This window comes from Vicugna pacos, chromosome 13 (assembly GCF_048564905.1).
Source record: "Vicugna pacos chromosome 13, VicPac4, whole genome shotgun sequence".
Lineage (NCBI taxonomy): Eukaryota > Metazoa > Chordata > Mammalia > Artiodactyla > Camelidae > Vicugna > Vicugna pacos.
This window is the reverse complement of record NC_132999.1, coordinates 43,927,118-43,947,718: the sequence shown is the minus strand read 5'-3', so window position 1 is coordinate 43,947,718 and position 20,601 is coordinate 43,927,118. Positions and strand designations below refer to the sequence as shown.

The window sequence follows — 20,601 nt, the reverse complement described above, 5'->3', positions numbered from 1 at the left end:
GAGGCATGGGTGAGAAGAGAAGGGGCCGGTGACAGAGCCTGGCAAAGGCTGGAAGCAGGTCACAGAAGCAGCTGGAGAACCAGAGGGAAGTAACTCCACAAAAGCAAGAGAAGCAGGGGAAGGAGGGGTGGGGTGATCAAGAGGTGCAGTCAGGTAAAACACGGAAAGTTCTATTTGGTTTGGCAATCAGGAGTTCATGGGTGTCTTTTATCAGAGGGGTTTCCAGTGGAACCGTGGAGGCAAAAAACAGATTTCAGTGATCTGAGAGTTGACAGGAGGTGAGGAAGGTGAGGAAGGCAGAGACAATTCTTTGGAGGAGTTTTTGTCTAAAAGAAACTGGGGAGATGATGCAGAAGCTTGATGGGGGAGCAACTGAGAGACACCTGAGCCGTTCCTAGGCTGGGAGGGTGATGGGGGAGCTGGGTGAGAGCAGAGAAGAATTCAGAAGGGCAGGGGAAAAGGAACCCGGCAAGGCCCTATTTTCTGAATCTTAGCATCTTTGGAGGTTAAAAAAAAAAAAGAAAGAATAATAGCTACTTCCTAAATGAGCACAAGGCTTAAATCAGATAACAATACGTGTAAAAGCACGGAGCACAGTGCTGGGCACACAGGAGACGTTCAATCAGTGCCCGTGTCTCTCCTTTTCTAAGTCACCGCCCCTGGACTTACAGCAGACCTGCGTATACTCACCCGGAGACCCGGGTCTGCAACCCTAGCTGCTCTGAACCCTCCGTCTCCCACTAGGGGAAAGGTACATACATGTTAAATACCAGGGCGATGACGTAGTCTGGCGAGACGGTCACCTTCCAGTCACACTCCTTGCCCGGTGGGTAGGGTTCTGGGTAATTTGGTGACAGGATGACTCCTGATGGTCCCGTTAGGTCTCCCCCGCAGGGAGCTGAGGAGAGAGGATGACAAGGGTGAGACTGTCCCCTTCACGTGGTCACCTTTCCATGGGTATTGGTAAGGCACAGCAGAGGAGGGACCGGGTCTGATGGACCTAAATTAGAACTTGGCTCTAGGGGCCAAAGGGAGGGTGGAGTGCAAAGGGTGTGAGGGTTTACCTTGAAGTGATGGGAATGCCTGGAACGAGACGGAGGAGGTATATATATAGGGAAGGTACAAATGCCACTGCATTGCTCATGGTTAATTTTATGTCATGTGAATTTCACCTCAATAAATTATTAAAAAACCAAAACAAAATACCTGGCTCTGCTACTTCCTGGCTGTGTGACCTTGGGGAATTTACCTAACTTCTCTGGACCACAATGTCCTTCCTCTACTGCAGTGATAACACCTCTTTCACAGGATGGTCATAAAGATTTTGGAGCTATCTGTTAAAGCATCTGGCATACCGTAAGTAGTCAGACAGTACCTGGAGCCATCACTCGGCTTTTAGACACAAGAAATATATGGTCTCCTTCCACTGCCTCATGTCCAGTTTCCAGGCGAGCTTTGCAGCTATTTACCACAAATTCCCGTGCACTCGATGTCAGGAGGAGCAGAAGACTATCCTGTGCGCCTGCCAAGCCTGGCTGGCCTCCTACACTGCCAGTGCTCTTGGCACCTGCCTGGGGCTGCAGATACCTTCCAATTTTCTAAAAGGCTTTTGTCCAAGAGAGCATGTGTTCCTCAGTTGCATGAAGATATTACAAACCCCCATGGTGGTCCTCCTCTCCTGAAATGACAGGCCTTTCCAGCAGGCGGGGATGGGGAAGGTGGCTGGTGACAGAGCACCCTGCTCGTCCAGAGCCCTCCAGGGCACCTCCCAGGTCCCGAGTCTGGTTCTCCCCCAAACGGCTGGGTTATTGCACTGTCACATGAAGGTCTGATAAAGTGGGGGCTGGAGGTAGCTGGGGCCGTTATCATGAGAAGATGGCCGAGACTATAAATAGGCCTTGGTCTGAAGACCACGGGTCATCATTGGAGGTTGGTGGGAGAGTAAGGCCCGCAGTGAGCCCACAGAAAATCCAAGACTGGAAGTGGAGGTGGGGGCCAAGGGTCCATCCAAGACTGAACTTAAGAGCGGCCATTTGCTTGTCCCAGAGCTGAGCTTTATTGCGTCAGGTTGTAGCTTTTACTCAGGGTGTGGGTAGCAGGCTGGATCAGCCCCCAACAGGGTCTCTTTACAAAATGGTAGGTCTTCAGACCAGACCATAAAAGCCCTCCTGTGGCTGAACATAAAACCTGACTTGTCCTAAGAAGTGTGTTTCTTCCCCTGTGGAAAATATACCCCAAGTTCCAATCTGAGTACCAGAGACACTCCAGTGGCCCCTATGAACGTACGCCCCCGACACGACGTACAGCATTTCAGATACATTATCTCATTTCTACCCCATGGCAGCCCCATGAGCTATGCATTCGTCTTCCTGACTTAGAAGGGAGGAAATGAGGCTCAGAGAGGTCAAGTATCTTGCCCAGAGTCACATCCATCTGGCCCCAAAGTCCGTCATTTCCCCATTCTTCTGCCCTGCCTTGGAATCCTTGGCGGCAGTGGGGGTGGAGAGGACTGTTCCTCCCCCAAGGCTGGGGGCGAGAAGCCCCAGGTGAAGAGCTCTCAGGAGTGAGGACGGTTCCTTGAGTCAGGTCTGCCTTGCATCTCACTCGCTTCCTCTCCACTGAGCCTCCTCTAGACAAGATGGCTGGACTCCTGGGCTGCTTCACTCACAAGCCAGGTCCCGCCGCTCAGGTGGGCCTGGTTGAGGGGCACGAAGCCCCCTTTTCCCCTTCTAGCCCAGGTATCAGGGCCACTGAGCTGTAGGAGACTAACAGAGGCCTTGGTGACATCCCCGTGGCCCCCCATCCTTTCAGCAGGTACTCAGCTGGGGCTGGCGCTGGGACGCCAAGCTGGAACTAGAAGCCAGGTTTTCATTCCAATCCTTGGCCCCCACTATGAGTTAGAAACAGAAGGCAGGCTCTGCCCTGCAGGCCCAGGCTTGACCTTACAAACCACGCTGCCCAGACGGGAGTGGGAACAGGAGCTGGTCGTTCCAGACGGCCAAAGAGTGGGCAGGCTGTACTGAGGGGTGAGAGTTGTGAAAAGGCCATCGATTTTGATGTTACTCAGTTCTGCTTTCAAATCTTGACATGGCTATCTACCAGCTGTGAGTGTGGGCAAGCTATCCTACCTCTCTGAGCCTCTGTTTTCTCATCCATTTAAAAAAAAAAAGATAGCAATAAGGCCCTCTCACCTACACAGAGTTTACAGGCACAGTTTTAAGCGCTTACGGTATTATACAACCCTCAGAACAGCCCTATGAGGTAGGTACTATTACTTCTCCTATTTTACAGGGAAGGAAGATGAGGCACAGAGAGATTAAGTAATTTGTCTAAGGCCACACAGTTTGTTGGGCTGAAGCTAGACTCAAACCCAGGCAGCTGGAATCTAGAAGCTGAGCTCTAAACTTAGCACACAGCGATTTCATTCGCGGTGATGGAGCTGCAGCGTCCAACCCAGGGCCCATCATGGGGATAGTGCTGAGTAAACACTTATCTTCCTTTGCTTCCTCCCTATTTTAAAGCAGTACGAAGGCCGGCAAGGCCCGTCCTGGCAGACTGCCACGGGAGCTGGAAATGAGGGGCCTGTCACTGGGATTTCCAGACTGAGAACATCCCCCACGCTGAGCGCGGAAGACCGGGTAATGAAAGCTGAATTAACCTCTTCGCCCTGCTGGCTGCACATTCACTGCTCTCGGCAGCTTAACGGAGTGCAGCCCTCCTCTTCCGCCTGGGACAGTCTGTCAGACCTGCTTGTCTGTTAAGATCAGCACACCCCTGGAGAACGCTGAGTCTGGAAGGAGTCTCAGAGGTCCTCTGACTCCCCAGCCCCGGGCCTCACTACAATGCCCTTGACCAGATGGAATTCTGGTTCAGGGAAGGGAAGTGAGTCCAAACACTTGAAAGAAGGAAACAAAGAAGGGAAGGAAGGAGGAAAAGAGGAAGAAAGGAGGGAATTCGGAGAGAAATTAGCATCTCTTGAGATTAGGGTTAGTTGTGCCCTCACCCCACAATGCCACGAGGGAAGTATATTTACCTTCACTTTACAGATGAGGAAACTGAGGGTCACAGAGTTGAAGCAATTTCCCCAAGGCCACTGAACTAGTAAATGGCAGAGCCAGGAACTAAGCCTTGATCCGTTTTCTATATCCCATACGCTTTCAACGTATCACAACACGCAGTTGAAAACCCCAGTTTTACCTTCCTGGCCTCCGTACAACACCAAGCTCCTCCCACACATACCCACGTGACTCCTCATCGCCATCAAGGGACAGGACTCAGTGTCTCACCTTCAATGCCAGTCCTCAGATGCCCACACAGTGCCTCCCACTGAGCCTGCATGCAAAGAGGTCTGGGGCATCGCCGCCGCCACCAGGGAGGGCTAGGTCTTGGGAAGTGCCCTGAGCCCATCTCCAGCGTGGGAGTCAGTGTGGGAGGTAGGAGAGCAAAAGGCTTTGCATTCAGACTGATGTGGGTGTAAACCTCGGCTCTGCCGTATCTTGGCTCTGTGATTTGAGGTGAGATTTCCAAAGTGGCCTAAGCTTCAGTTTCCTCCACTGTAAAAGGAGGGGATGGTGCTCTTTACAGAGAGCTGTAGGGAAGTTAAGTGAGGCTGTGTAAGTATGTGATCAGGACAGGGCTGCACACAGTAAGGACCCCATGACCATCGGTCTCTTCTAATATCCATCACTGACGCAGGAGAGAACGGCCTTCAGTATTTTGTCTGGGAAAAAGAGCCAGGTGGGAGTGAGCACCTGGAATGTTTTTTTCTATTTCTCTTTCTTTCCTGTCCTCCTCTCCCTTCAAGTTCCTTCCTCTTCCCCATCTCAAGGAGCCAGGGAGCAGGACTGATTACTCAGGCCGCAACCCTTACGAGCTACATGACCTTGGACACATCTCGGAACGTCTACACCTTCGTCTGTCAAATGGGGAGGTTTAAGGACTAGGGACAAATCGAGGGAACCAAAACCCGGGTAACCAATCATTTCCTTGAGGAGAAGAAGAGCCAGCATCTTTCCTTTCCACCCAGGCCCGCGGGTGCCCTCCTAGGGCTTTAGGTAACAGAAGGGCCATTTCTGAACCTGCTGACCCTTACTGCCTGAGGGCACCCATGGTCCTCCTTCCAACTATACAGTCTGGGCCAGGAGAGAAGGGACAGACACACCCGACTTAGAAATCTTCGGGACCATTTCGGAGAGTGTGTTGACTGTGAGTGTGTGAATGTGTGTGTGTATCTGCAAATGCAGGCAAAGCAGAGTAAACTTTGGAGTTTTCTGCAGCTTTCAGCTACTCAGATTCTCCAGGCCAGGATCAAGATGCAGCTGCCACTTAAGGGGGTGGGGGGTCTGGAGCCCACAGGAGGTGGAATAGATGGCAGGGCTCACGCTGCAGCTGCTCTGTACCGATGCACGTTGGTGGGCTGGGCTGCCAGAAGAATCTGTTCTCGATCTTGACACAGCTGATCTCCGCGCTTCCCTGCAGTGCGTAGCCAGGGTCACACTGGAACACCGTGGAGTCACCGGCTTCCCAGCTGTCGCCACTCCGACTCCCATTCTGGGGGACCCCAGGGTCATTGCAGGATGTTGCTGTGGACACTGAGACAAGAAAACAGAGGGGGAAGCGCCGTTGCTAAGGTGTTTGACAGACAACGAGGATCCCAGTTCACCACTCATTCGCATCACCACTTCCATCACCGGGGCCACCGCCGGAATCTCTGTCACCTCCCACCAGTGTTGTCAGTGGTAGCAACAGGACCAGCACCTCCGTTCTCACCCCTGTGACTGTCAGTACCTCCACCGCTGCCTGTGACCACCACCCAGTCTCCCAGTGCCTTCACCATCACCGCCATCCACCTGTCACGAGACACTGTACATGAGTTAAGCACGACGGCACCGCTATGACTGTAGGATTGAGTTCAGCTTGATTTAACGATACAAGTCTCGTTACATAGATAAGCTTGGCGACTTTGCAAAATGTAGCTAACATGATCAGTATGAGAGAGTGACAAGGTAATTAAATATAAACTCCAATATTCAATCCGAAAGGTCGGCAAAGGAATTTGGGAGATGGCCCGTAAAGATGCTTGAGGTCGGGTGAAGGCCACATGCTCTCTTGCACGGCAAACACCCAACGACCCATCAGACTGAAACCCAGGAGAAATCTGGTGTTTGTAGCAAGTGGCAAAGTAGAGTTCAACATAAGCGTAAGTAGCTGGGATGTATTACACATTCTAAAAACTCAGGGATTCAGGGGATGTTTGTAGTCTAATACCAAGCAGTGTAATACAGAGAAAGTGTTTTAAACGTGAACATCAAATGAGTGATGGCAGGGAGGAATGAATGAATAAAAGCAGGCTGAGTGAACGTGTGAACGAAACGCAGCATGAGAAAACACCCCGAAGGACACGGTAGGAGGGGAAGCCCAGAGAAAGGATTCTGGGGCAGCTGCACTGACCCCGCCGCCTCCACGGTCCCCTCCTAGGTCGTTGCTCGCAGATTCAGACCCCTCACTTCTGTCTCTCTCAGAAGGGGGGAATGAAGGTCTATCTTCTTTAAAGGAACCTCTTGTCTTTTTGAAAAAGTACTTTAACATGTTACTCAATAGGAACATGTGAAAAGACCTGGAATCACGAAGAGACAGCCAGCTCTGTTTGGGGAATGATGAAAAGCTTAGTTTGGTACCCCAATGGCAACTCAAAAGTACAGGTTCCCGTGAGGCTGTGAGATGATGCGGGAGAGGCACACTTGGCCTGAGCATTCCAGACAATTGTGTGTCAAACCTGGGCTCCTCAACTTAGTCCCCTGGGCACCGGGGAGCTATAAGTGCTCAGTGTCTCCTGAAACATCTTCTTTTGACAAGCCAACACCAGAGACAGTGCAGCATGGCAAAAACGGAAAAGGACGGAAGGAAAGGAGAGAGGGAAGGAGGAAGGGAGGGAAGGATGAAAAGAAAAAAAAATGTGCTTTAGAGTCAGAAACCGGGACTGCTTAATCTTAGGTATACGAACGTTTATAAATTCCTCTGAACTTCAATTTTTTCAGCTTTAAAAAGGAAACAGTGACATGTTTGCAAAACTATTTTAAGGACAAAATGAGATCATGTAAATAAAGTATGTGACATATGTTTAGAAACCCCATAAATTATACTATTATCAATTAAAAAAACCCAAAACATTCATTGGCTTAGAGGGCCAATTCTGGCCCTTTCAAAAATTCTGGGAAAAGTAACTTTTACACTAAAACGAATGAATTTGTTATGGAGTGGAATGTAAAATTCACATTTTTTCTTAAGCAAACCAGGAAGCCTCAAAGGGGTGTTATGTCTCCTACACCCTCCAGATCTCCTGGGGATAAGCATTCAGTCTCCTCTGCTATTAGGATGACTTTGGTGGAAGAGTCCAGGGCAGCTCTACACACTAATATCACTAAGTATAAGATCTAGGATTGCACGGGCGAGTCTGGAGTTGTAGCATCTAATACCTTACACCCAGTAACGCCTAAGACATTATGTGACAAACTGAGACCCACCTCCAAATCTGGCTCTATGCTGGTTCTTGCAAATGAAGTTTTATTGGAACACAGGCATGCTCATTAGTTTGCATTTTGTGCTCTTGACAGCAGAGTTGAGTTTTTCTGACAGAGATCACATGGCCCACAAAGCCTGAAATATTTACCACCTGGTCTTTTACAGAAGAAAGCTTGCAGACTCCTGGAATATGATATCTGATCTTAAGCTCTCCTCTTTTGAGATCACATTTCAAAACCTTTGTTCTGATCCAGCTTCAATCGTGAACACCATCAACGATCTGCTGTCGCTCTGCTCCAGCCACATGTGTAAAATCTCCTTCCAGTACAGCAGACTCAGTCTCTTCCTTCACCGCCCCCAGCCCCAGGCCCTTTGCACCTTCTGGCCCTGCTGCCTGGAATGTTCTTGCCACAGATCTTCCTAAGCCACCTCCATCTTGCCATTCCATTTTCAGCTCTGGTATCCTCTCCTCAGACAGGCTTCTTTGATCACTTTCTTCCAGGTTCATCCCTTAACTCCCCTCCATCAGATTCGTCAAATTACCTTGTTCGGCTCTTTTTCATAGCACAATCTGTAATAATCTAGCTAGTTCATTTGTCTGCCTCTTTATGGTAGGTCACTTGTGCATCTCCCTGGGAACAGAGACCCTGGCTGCTTTGATTCCAGCTGGGCCTAGAACAGCACCCAGCACACAGTAGTGTTCAGTAAATATTTCCTGAGTGAATAAATAAACGAACAAATCAGACACTTACTGAATTTATGTATAAAGTCAAACAAGAAGCAATCGTCTTCTTTCCCAATTAAAGACAGACTTGGCTTTCATCTCTAGCTTTACAGTGCACTGTACACACGTAAATGATTCCCGGGAAGAAGATTAGCTCAGTGTTCTGATCATACTCAGAAAGATTATTTCTATGGGAGACAGTGGAGTGCAATGATGAAGAGCCTAGGTTTGGGAATCAGACATTTGGGAATCAGACACAGGGGTTTTGAAATAGGTTCTGTTACTTATCAACTAGATGACCTTACACAAAAAACCTCTCTGGGCCTCAGAGCCCACATCTGCAACACAGAGAAATAATGATGCCCATACCTTCCAGTTTTTGTAAAAATTATAAGGAATAATGTCCAGCGTTTTGGGTGGGGCCGGCTCCATAGAGGGCAGCGATTATCTCTCCTTTCCTTCGGTGGGCCTTCCCATCTTTTTTCCTGCCCACTTTCTCCTGTTAATGCTCCTGAATTTGAGCTGCTTGGCAAAGCCTCCAGGGAGAGGCTGAGCCACGTGGTACAGACAGGATGTTAGATGTTACACAGTCATGTTTACTCAAGGAAGCCAAGCCCTCACTAATCATCCCTGGCATTTCTGTTCAATCCCCTGTCAAACACACACCATAAAGTTAGCACGGCGTGAGCTGTTCTCGCCTCCCTAGAGTAGTCCTGGTATTTGCTAACCGATGACAGCAACAGAGAAGGTGACCTTTCCCCAGCTCTGGTTACACCAGCACGCCGGGCCAGGTTGGCACGGCCTTCCTGGAGCTTAGCAGTTTTGCCCACTCCCCTCTCTGTGGACCTAAGCGATGCTCAGGGTGACTTGCCCAAAGAAACCCTTGTGTTAGAGAGAACCATCCATTTGTCTGTTCACATCTTCGTGTGCACAACTGTCCAGTAAGTTGTGAGTGAGCTCCTGCTGCATGCGCACGCTGTGGACAGGTGGGATGGGCATGAGGTGGCCCCCACCCTCTAGGAGCTTTCTGTGGGACGGCAAGGCGGTGGCCAGCTCCCAGACAAGGCAGAGTGCTCGGGATTGGCAACGTGCCAAAGAAATAAAGTGCTGGGGGCGACACGGGCGACAGCAATTTATTCTGAATCGGGAGCTTAAGATGCAGTGGCATCTGAGATGAACCTTGAAGGAGGAATAGGACTTCTACGAGCTGGGTGATGCATGTGAAAGCAGCCCACGCTGCTGGGCGAAGACAGGCCCGTGAGAGCGTCTGGGGACTCTGTCCCATGCGGCAACACTGAGGACACACTGGAGGTCAGACAATGCAGATCCATGGGGGAATGTGCCAGTGAACTATGGGCTTTTTTTTTTTTCTTTCTTTTCTCTTTTAGAGCCTTACCCATCTGTTTGGGCACAGTCAGAGGAAACCCACGTCTGGCTTAATTGTCCACAATTCCCCTCTCCCCAGGGAGTGGACGGGCTGTCTCTCTAGCATCCTACTGTCCTCACTGCAGGGAGATCCTTCTGCTGCTCATCCCAGGAATCTCCCAAGTTTCTTCCATGAAATGCTAGTCTCTTGAGATGGCCGAAGAAAAAGCCATCCATGGTGAAATACGTTTTGAGAATTGTGACCTATCAGACACCTTCTGAATTTATCTGCATTAGCAGAACAAATGTTCTCAGAGGTTCCAAATTACAGATAACCTCTTTAGATCTGCCGCAGCTTAAGCACCTTCCCAACATCACTTGATCACATGGCCTCTTTCCCGCAGTACCAATTACCTGTCCGTGGAACGCCTGGGGAATGGTGTTGGGAAGTGCTTATCTAAAATGACTCTATTGTGGCCCTACGGTGGGACCCTAATCTTAGGTGAGCTCAGTTTTACTCAGTGGTCCCCAGGGACTCTCTTCATGGGTGAGTGCGAGCCTGGATTTCAAGTAAGAAGACCCCCAATGAACCGTGCAAGGAGCTATTCCTTGCAAGGCTGGAAGCTTGCACGAGTGTTAGGTGGGCAAATGAGTATATAGGAACATGATCCTGGAGACCCTCACCTGCCCTGCACACTGCTAAGTGCTCATCTCCATGGGGAAGACAGATGCATAAAAGAGCTAGAAGTAGGATCTGTAACCACATTACAGCCTTACTGGTGCTCGAAATATCCCCAACCTCCCTTGGCTGATACACCCACCGGGTGAGAGTGTGAAGGCAAAGCCACAGCCCAGCCTTGCTCTGGGATCACCATGGAAACCCCATTCACACACACGCACGCTCTCACACACACACACACACACACACGAACACACAGAGTGGAGGAAGGAGATAGTAATGAAGACAGCTGCTGTATAATAAGCCTAAGTGTAGACCGAGGCAGAGTCACCTGTGCAGGGAGATGAGTGATGGAAGAGGCACTTCAGAGGAGATGAGATGATGCATCACAGGGAGAGGCAGGACCAAGCAGAGAAATTGTCTAATATTGGGACTTGGATGTTTGAGCACTGCCCATTTTGGGATAGCTCTTTGGCACACTCCTCCACAATTGGCCACCACTGTGCATAATTAATTGAATTTAGATTGCTCATATTTGGCTTCCAATCCTTCCTAAGAACTGCACTAAATGAAGAACTAGAGTGGGTGACATGTCAGATCAGCTCTTCCACAACTATGCCCCCGACCAATGCCAACTTCCACCTCCCCTGCCTCCCACCACGCACTCCACGTTTCAGCTGCAACTATCAACCTTCCACTTACAGAGCCTCTTCTCCTCCTGCCTCTGCCCCTGTTCACATGCTCTTTGCAGCCAGGATGCCCTTTTCCCTCTTTGTCATCTAATAAGGACCCCTGAATCCTCCAACTCCATGGTAACTCTAAATCCACATCATAGTTGACTACCCTCTCCTTGAAATACTGTCTTTTCTTCTATAACTTCTACCCATCCTTCAGGTCTGAGCTGGGGCATCATCTTTCCTGGAACATCTTCCTTGATGCTCCCAGGGGACCACCCTAGTTCACATTTCTCCCTCCAGATACTTATCAGTCTGTTCGTGAGTGTCTACTAACCTGCCTGTCTTCCCCCTCAGAGTAAGCTCAGCACAGACACCCACGTGCCTGGCACACAGCGGACGCTCATTCAGTATCTTCACACGAGTGGAGAGATGGAGGAAGGCAGGGACTTGAGGAGAAGGTAGGGAGGTTGTGGCAGGACTAATGGAGGGGGGCCGGCAGAAGGCAGGCGGGCACAGACCTGAGAACTGAATGGCAAAACCCTGCTTGCTGGTGAAGAAGTCAGTGCTGAACTGCAGAACGACCGAGTTGAAGGTGCTGTGCAGGTCTTTGGGCAGACCCGGGCCACTGAGCTCCTTCAGCAGAACCCCGCTCTCCACGGGCCCATCCCAGATGCGCAGCACGTCGTGGACCTCCTCCGTGTCGAACACCAGGAAGTGGAGCCTGGACGGAGAGAAGAGGCAGGCGGTCACTCGGGGCTCAGCCCCTTCTTCCTGGGGGCTTCTGGTCAGGGAAAGTCAGAAACCTTAGGAGAAGAAGCAGTGTCTGGCAGCATCCTCACAATTTCCATGCAGCCTGCTCCTCCCCGTGGAGGCCTCTAGAAAAGGGGACAAGGATGAGGGAGGGTAGATGTTGTGCATCTTGTCTATTATTAGGAACTTCATGTGGCCACTGTCAAACCCCACCCATCACCTCAACTCTATCCAGCAGTCCCCAGACCTCACTCCTTGGTCCTTATCCGTATCGTTCCAGATGGGGAGAGGATGCTGAGAACGTAGGGTAGGGTCTGGGGTGGAGAAAGGGTACAGGTAAAAAACAAATACTCAGCTAGTTATTTCATGAATATTGACAAACTGATTCTAAAGTTTATATGGAGAGGCAGAAGACCTGGCGTAGCCACCACAATACTAACAGAGAGCAAAGTTGAAGGAATGACACTACCCGATGTCAAGCCTTACAATAAAGCTACGATCATCAAGACCATCTGGTATTGGTGAAATAAGAGACAAATTGATCAGCGGAATAGAGCAGAGAGTCCAGAAGTGGATCTATATAATAAATAGAGTCAACTGATCTTTGACAAAGGAACAGAGGCAACAGAGCAAAGATGATCTTTTCAACAAATGGTGAAACATCCACATGCAAAAAAATAAAACTAGACACAGTCTTTGCACCCTTCACAAAAATTAATGCCAAATGGATCACAGACCGAAATGTAAATGCAAAACTGTAAAACTCCTAGGAGATAACATAGGAGAGAACTTAGATGACTCTGAGTGTGGTGATAACTTATGAGATACAACACCACAGGCAAGATCCATGAAGAAAACAAGTGATAAGCTACAACTTCATTAAAATTAAAAATTGCTGTTCAGGAGAATGAGCTGATGAACCACAGACTGAGAGAAGATATTAGCAGAACACACATCTATTAAAGGACCATTACAGAAAATATAGTTGACCCTCGGTATCCGTGAGGGATTGGTTCCAGGACCCTCATGGATACCAAAATCCATGGACTGTCAAGTTCCTTATACAAAATGGCATAGTATTTGCCAAGAAACTACACACATCCTTCTGTATACTTTAGAGTACTTACAATACAATGTAAATGCTATGTAAATAGTTGCCTGTGCATGGCAAATTCAAATTTCGCTTTTTGGTACATTCTGGATTTTTTTCCTTGAATGTTTTCAACCTGTGGTCGGTTGACTCTTTGGATGCAGAACCTGCAGATATGGAGGGCCAACTGTATAAAAACAATTTTTAAAATTCAACAATAAGAAATAACACCTTAGCAGTTATCTCACCAGAGAAGATCTACAAATGGCAAATAAGCATATGGAAAGATGTTCCACATCATATGTCATCAAGGAAATGCAAATGAAAAATGCAACAGGAGACCGCTAAACACCTATTAGAATGGCTACAGTCCAGAACACTGACAGCACCAAATGCTGCTGAGGGTGTGGATCAACAGGAACTCTCATTCATTGCTGGTGGGAATGCAAAATGGTACAGCCACGTGGGAAGACAATTTGGCAGTTCCTCCAAAATTAAATGGACTCCTACCTTATGGCCCAGAAATTGTGCTCCTTGGTATTTACCCAAAGTAGATGAAAATTATTTCCACACAAAACCCTACACACGGATATTTGTAATAGCTTTATTCATAATTGCTGACACTTCGAAGTAACCAAGATGTCCTTCAGTAGGTGAATGGATAAATAAACAGTGGTACATCCAGACAATGGAATATTATTCAGTGCTAAAAAGACATGAGCCATTAAGCCATGAAAAGACACGGAGGGATCTTCGGTGCATATTACGAAGTGAAAGAAGCCATTCTGAAAAGGCTACATACTGTCTGATTCCAAGTATATAACATTCTGACAAAACTATGGGAATAGTAAAAAGGTCAGTGATTGCCAGAGGCTAGGTCAGGGAGAGGGGATGAGTTGCTGGAGCACAGAGGATTTTTAGGGCAATGGAAAGACTCTAATTATATTATAATGGTGGATACATGTCATTGCACATTTGTTTAAACTTTTAAAATATGGGCACCAAGAGTGAACCCTGATGTAAACTACGGACTTTGGGTGATAATGAGGTGTAAATGTAGGTTCATCAATTATAAACGAATGTACCACTCTAGTGTGTGTGGGGGGTGCAGGTAACGGGGGAGGCTGTGCATATGTGGGGGCAGGGGGTAAATGGGAAATCTCTGCACCTTCTTCTCAGTTTTGCTGTGAACCTAAATCTGCTCTAAAAATCTAAGTCTTAGAGAATACAGGCTTGTGGTTGACAGCGGGGTGGAGGGTGGGAAGGGATAGACTGGAATTTTAAAAATTGTAGAATAGATAAACAAGATTATACTGTATAGCACAGGGAAATATACACAAAATGTTATGATAACTCACAGAGAAAAAAATGTGACAATGAGTGTGCATATGTCCATGAATGACTGAAAAATTGTGCTGAACACTGGAATTTGACACAACATTGTAAAATGATTATAAATCAATAAAAAATGTTAAAAAAAATCTAAGTCTTAAAAAAGGTGTGTGGAGGGGAGGGTAGAGCTCAGTGGTAGACTGCATGCCTAGCATGCACAAGGTCCTGGGTCCAATTCCCAGTACCTCTATTTATAACAAACAAACAAACAAACAAACCAACCTAAAATTACCTCCCCTCCCCCATTTAAAAAAACATTTAAAAAAGGTGTGTTGGGTTGTAGGAGTAAAGGTCAGGGGTTGCAGTGGGATCTCTGGGAAGCTGACCGAGCTGCGGTGAGGGCAAGGGTGAGACTACATCTCAGTTTCCCAGAGCAGAACTTGGATACCAGCCTGTCTCCCTGGCTCCCTCTCCCCTAATCAATTTTTTTATCTTGGAATAATTTTAGACTTACAGAAAAGTTGCAAAGATAATACAGAGAATTCTCACAGGCCCCCCCACCACTTCTGCGACCGTTAGCATCTTAACGTTTCCCTGGTACATTTGTCACGACTCGGAAACCAACATCAAGATGTTACTACAAACTCAACTCGCGATGTGATTTGGATTTCACCCGTTTTCCCACTGATGCCGTGCTTCCATGCCAGGGTCCAACACATTTATCACTGCTCCTTTTAAAAATATCTTCTAAAATTATAAAAATAAGGCAGGCTTCAGGCAGAAAAAGGCAAACAATATACAGATGCCCTGAATTTTTAAAAAGTCTCTGTCACACAAACCAATCTGTTCTCTAGAACTTTCCACTTGATACTAGGTTTGGTGCACAGCTTTCCAGATTTTTTTTCAATGTGCACACATACATTCCCGCCCCCCACCCCACCGTGGGAGTATATTTTACATAGTTTCATGCAACTTTCTTCACTTAATACTGTATTATGGACACGTATACCTACTTCATTTTTTCCCTGTAGAAACATACATTGATTGCTATATTTCACATAGGACCGAAAGGAACACTCCCATCTTTATGCAGCGTTTCACGTTTCTATTAGTATTTCAGTTGACTTATAGGAATAATTCTTGAGGGGATGGGTATATATTTTAAATTTTTGATAAAGCCTGCTAAATTACTCTCTTGACTGTATCAATCTACATGCACTGAACAGTATTCATATGACTTTTCTCTCTAAATTGCACCTTACCAACATCAGATATTACAATGGTAATATATTCTATATTAAAATACTTACCCATCTGCTAAACTGAAATGGAATCTCACTTGTGTTTTAAATTTAGATCATTTAGTAAGGTTGCATATCTTTGCATATATTTACTGGGCATTTGTATATCTTCACATCCTTAATCTGTCTTAACTGACTTATTTGTCTTTTTAAATTCTGTTCACACATAATTTTCATTACTTTTATGTATTTTTAGTCCTCTTTTATATATGTGTTGCTAGTATTTTCTCCTAGCATCTGGTGTCTCTTTTTCCTTCAAATTTTGTTTATCGTGTCTTTTGTGGTCTAGAAAAGACACAAATACTCATTCTATGTAATCAAATGGGTTAATATTTTCCTCAAAGGATATGAGATGTCATGTTATGCTTGGGCAAATCATTTTCTTCCGAAAATGATGAAAAAGCAAAACTTTAATATTTTCTCAGAATTTGTATAGCTTCATTTTTTTGAGGTTTATAGGTTTATGATTTTTCTAAATGGTCCCTCGTTTGTCCTACCTACCTAAAGTAACCTCTTCCATGTTCTGACTATCAAAATGCTCTGTTTACTTCCTCCTTTGCCTTTATTACATCTATCCTTATTTAATTTATTTGCCTACTACACTTCTGTCCAGCCAGAACACAGTTTTCATGAGTGTGGGGCCAGGTCCTGTTCACTGTAAGCCCCACTGCCTGGGATGCCCGTGAGTACCTGAATGAAAACACCTGGGATGGACTAAACCATGCTCTCTCTCAGTGGGTCTGAGTCTAGACTCTCCTCCGTTCTAGGGCTCCTTCCTTGGCCAAGACTGGATTTGTCTTGTGGTACCAAGAGCACAGCTACCTAGCCTCAGTTTTCAGTCTCACATTTTGATAGTCTGATGGGGCAAGTTCCCCTTCATGTTTTTTTTTTACACAAAATTTCATAGCCAATTTCCCAAATTCATCCTTTCAGATGAACTTCGCATGATCAAATTCCTCCCAGTCCTACTGATGCTATGATTGGAATCACACACCTTTATTGATTAATTTGGGCAAATACGGTATCTTCCTGTTACTTATTCTCCCCAGCCAGGAACGGTGTGAATATCTCAGCTTACCTGGGGCTTGGTTTAAGTCCTTCGGGAAGGTTTTGTTTTTCTTCTTTGCACACTTCTGAGATTCATTTTTTTAGTGTTCAGCTCCATTGTGGGTGGGACTTAATTACTAGTTATATATTTATTGTTGGATATGTATACGTGTGTGTGTGTGTGTGTGTGTGTGTGTGTGTTTCTTATTTTCAGCCACCAATTAAGTTCTAGCAGGCTTCCAGTTAAGCTCTTGGATCTCCTAGGTGGATGCTTTTACAGATACAGCTGGAGATTCCTCAGTACCAGAGCTGTGTGGTTTCCTCAGTGGTTGTGTTCCAGTGCCTCTGGCAGGCGTCCCCTCCAAGGGCTTCTGACAGTGAAAACACGGGGCTTCTCTGCAAGGGATTTAGCAGAGGACAGACTGGCAGACTCAACCCCCCACTTGATGGAAAGGGGAGAAGGGGCTCCCCCGGAAGCAGAGCAAATAAGCGTAATCACTGCCGTGCTAAGCTGCCCCCTTGCTTCTCTGCCTTCTCCCTGGGACCTGATGCACTGTGAGAGCGGCAGCTGACCGCGGGGGCAGAGGAAGTGGTAAGCTGTGCGCAGCTGCTGCCCGTGCTCTCAGGGAAGGAAGGTGCTCGGGGGCCAGACTCGTCAGGGAAGGAAGGAGGAAATGACACTTGAAGTTTGGGTGGCGTGAACGGGAAGGTGTTTTCTTTGGATTTAATAACACGAGACGGGAGCCAGTGCCTGGGAAGAAAGGCGGCTCCCACACGTGAGTTCCGGTGGTGTTAGGATGTCGTGGGGCTAGAGCTGGACTGACAGAGGGGCCTCAGTGTCAGCTAGAGGAGTTTGGGTTTTATCCTCTTCTGGTTAGAGAGCAACTGAGGTCCCTGCGGGTGAAGAATGGAATGAATGAGTGAGTGACCTGATGAATGAAGAAATGAAATCCTAGGAGGACCAGTCTGATAGGAGTATGAAAAGAGAATATGGAGACTAAATAGAAAGAAAACATATTTACGCAACTACCGCTGTGTACAAGGCAATTTCACAGTATCCTATTTAGCCCTCACAAGCATCTTAATTCTGTAAGTAGCATCATTATCATTCCCATTTTTAAAAATGAGAATACTGAAGTTCAGAGAGGTTAAACCACCTGCTTGAGGGCAAGGGCTGGTGAGAGAGTGAGACAGAATCACATTATATCATCACCGTCCAGTTCAGACTTGGGCGCTTCCTCTCTTTCGCCTGACAATGCCACCTGCACCTCCAGAAGGAAGAGGCTGCGGCAGAGAGCCAGGCGCGCTCTGGAGAGACCCCATCAGTAATCAATAGTTTACATGTGAATCATACACAAGGTTAAAGGGCTGATATTCTAGAACCTGAATTAAAAGTTCCAGCTCATTGCATTCAGCTTAACTGATCTGATAATAGGACAAAGTCGAAGACTTGGCATTGATGAGGTCAACAGAGGTGGGAGGAGGAGGTGAGAGAAGGGAGCTGGAGGTCCTTTGCACACGGAAACTACACAGCTTGGCGACAGAAAGGATGTGAGCTGAAGTTCTGGACCTCTTACCGCCTTCGTTCATGTACGCACCTCCTATGCGCCGGGTGCTGGGAGATAATGGAGAAGATGACAGACAGGGTGTCATTTTCCATTTGTTTCTGGAGATGGGTGATACTCCCGCATACAAAACCCCATTCAAAGATTAGCAGCTGTGGCAGATGCTGTGAAGGAAAGAGCAGGGTGCTGAGACGGAGAAACTGCATTCGACAGACTGGCTAGGGAAGACCTCTCTAAGGAGATGACATTTAAGAGAAGGGACTCAAAAGGGAGCCAGCCCTGTGAAGAGCCGGGCAGGGCAAGAGGTGGGAGGATGCTTTCTGTGGATAAAGGGCAGCACGAGCAAAGGCCCTGAAAGGGAACACGCCTGAGGCATTTGAGCAACAGAAAGATCACCAAGGCTGTCACTGGGTCAAGAGAAGTGGGCAGAGGCCAGGTCAGGTAGGGCCCTGGGGGTCAGAGAAAAGTTTGGATTTTATTCTATGGGCTAACCGACGTCACTGAAGGATTTTAAGCTAAGGCCTTACAGGATCCCGTTTTCATTTTAAGGTCACGCAGGCTGCCCAGAAGGAAGCAGTCTGGCAAGGGCAAGATCGGATGCAGGGGAATTAGCTAGCAAGTGCAAGTGACCTCTTTTATCATAAATCCTTGATGCTAGCCAGCAAGGACTTGCTTTGCCAAACTGATCGCATGTACTAAGACTCTTCTTGAAGATGTTTTTCACCCTATAGAAATCAAAGTCTTAAAAATGCTAATTAGAGGTTCTCATTGATACGGATAATTCTAGGCCCAGACACTGAGGTTTGCCTGAGCGGTTCCCCTGCATGGGAACAGCCAGTCTTCTTCAGGCTTTTGAAATACTGCAGACCGTTTGAGGCCCCGGCTCCACCGTGCTGGGGAAGGGTGATCCTTCATCGTGACGCCGCGCTCATTTGTGCACTCGTTTTTTTGGGCCACAGACACAGCCCAGGCCGGGGAAGAGGGCTGAGGCGCGTGGTGCCTCACGCTCAGTGCTGAGAGCTGCCGGAAACTGGAAGGCTGTGTCTCTGCCCTGGAGGCTGCTGCTGCTTGTTGAAAGAGATGCACAAAACATAACAACGTGTGCAGGAGGCGCTAAAAGCGTGGGATAAATAAAGAGCTATCGAAATAACCGGAGGAAGAAGAGAAGTAATCATTCGCTGGGAATCTACGTGCCAAGTGCTGTATGTGTACTGTCTAACAGCCTCATAACAAGCCTGCAAGTTGCAGCCTATTTTCGCCTTCTTGCTCATAAGGGAACTGAAGTCCCCAGGGCTTAACTGGGGTGACTTGCTGCGGGTGCTGGGGGAACGGTTGTCAAACAGCTCGGAAGGGTCAGAGGCAGTATTCAAACCACGTCTGTCTGGGACCAAAGGCTTTTCTTTTACACCATCTTCTTCTTCTAATTGAGAGAGGCGAGGAGAACTTCAAGGAGGAGATGTCTTTGAAGCAGGTTTGGGGAAAGCAAAGCAAAGCAGGAGGAAAGTGAGAGAGGAGGGTGATCACAGGAGAGAGCGCAGCAGTGCAGAGGCACCCAGGGTGCGGCTGGCCCTGCTGCACCCAAACCCCCTCCCATCCCCTCAATCCTTCTCCACCAGGGCCAGGTGACCTTTCTGAAGCTCACATCGGGCCAGTCACTCCTCTTTCCTGGCAGAATAAAGTCAGGCTTCCGAGGAGACATTCCAAGCCCCCCATGTGCAGCCCCAGTTGCCTTCCCCCTCCCTCTCCCCCTTCACCCATTTCCTTCTTTCTCTGCCTCTGGGGACTCCCCTGTGCCTGGATGTTTCCAGCCCCTGCCTATGCCCTCATCCCACCTGCTGTGGCTTGAATGGTCTCCCCTACAAAGATGTGTTCAAGTCCCAACCCCTGGTCCCTGTGAAGGTAACTGATTTGGAAACTGGGTCTTTGTGGATGTCATCAAGTTAAGATGAGGTCACACTGGATTAGGGTGGGCCTTAAGTCCAGTGTCTGACGTCTTCAGAAGAGAAGGAAGAGGGGGATTCGGATACAGAGGCACTGAAGGGGCGCAGCGAAGAAGACCATGTGAAGAGGGAGGCAGAGATTGGACTGATGTGTCCGCAAGCCAAGGAAGGCCAAGGACTGCTGGCAACTACCAGAAGCTGGGAAATGAAACAGATTCTTCCCTAGAGTCTTCAGAGGGAGCGTGGCCCTCCTCCCCCCTTGATTTTGGACTTCTAGGCTCTAGAACTATGAGAAAATACATTTCTGTTGTTTTAAATCATTCATTTTCTTACAGCAGCCCTAGTAAACTAATGCACCATCCAACTAACACGTACTGGTAGATTCCCCACCTCCATCTGGGGAGCTTTTCCATGGGCTCCCCCATATCCTCCCCAGGGCCCAGTCTGCTGAGGTGCTCCCTCTATGTGCTCCTGCGTATCAGCCTCATCCATTACTCACCTGTCTTACTGAGTCCCTTAACTGTTGTGTTTGTGTCTCCCTCGTGCCTATATCTTTGGTACCCCGCACCAGCCTGACCCACACTGAGCTCTCGGCTTGGTTGGATTGATG

At 47.8% G+C, this 20,601-nt stretch overlaps 1 protein-coding gene across 1 annotated transcript in view; it reads right to left on the bottom strand.

Moving 5' to 3' along the window:
• The window catches only part of CSMD2 (CUB and Sushi multiple domains 2), a 576,739-nt gene that overhangs the window by 133,267 nt on the left and 422,871 nt on the right, over nucleotides 1-20,601 (bottom strand). The window contains exons 27-29 of the mRNA XM_072974827.1: nucleotides 11,485-11,687; nucleotides 5,400-5,591; nucleotides 760-898 (exon numbers count right to left, since the gene is read on the bottom strand). Coding sequence (XP_072830928.1) covers nucleotides 760-898; nucleotides 5,400-5,591; nucleotides 11,485-11,687 — 534 coding nt within the window. The remainder of the gene's footprint in view (nucleotides 1-759; nucleotides 899-5,399; nucleotides 5,592-11,484; nucleotides 11,688-20,601) is intronic.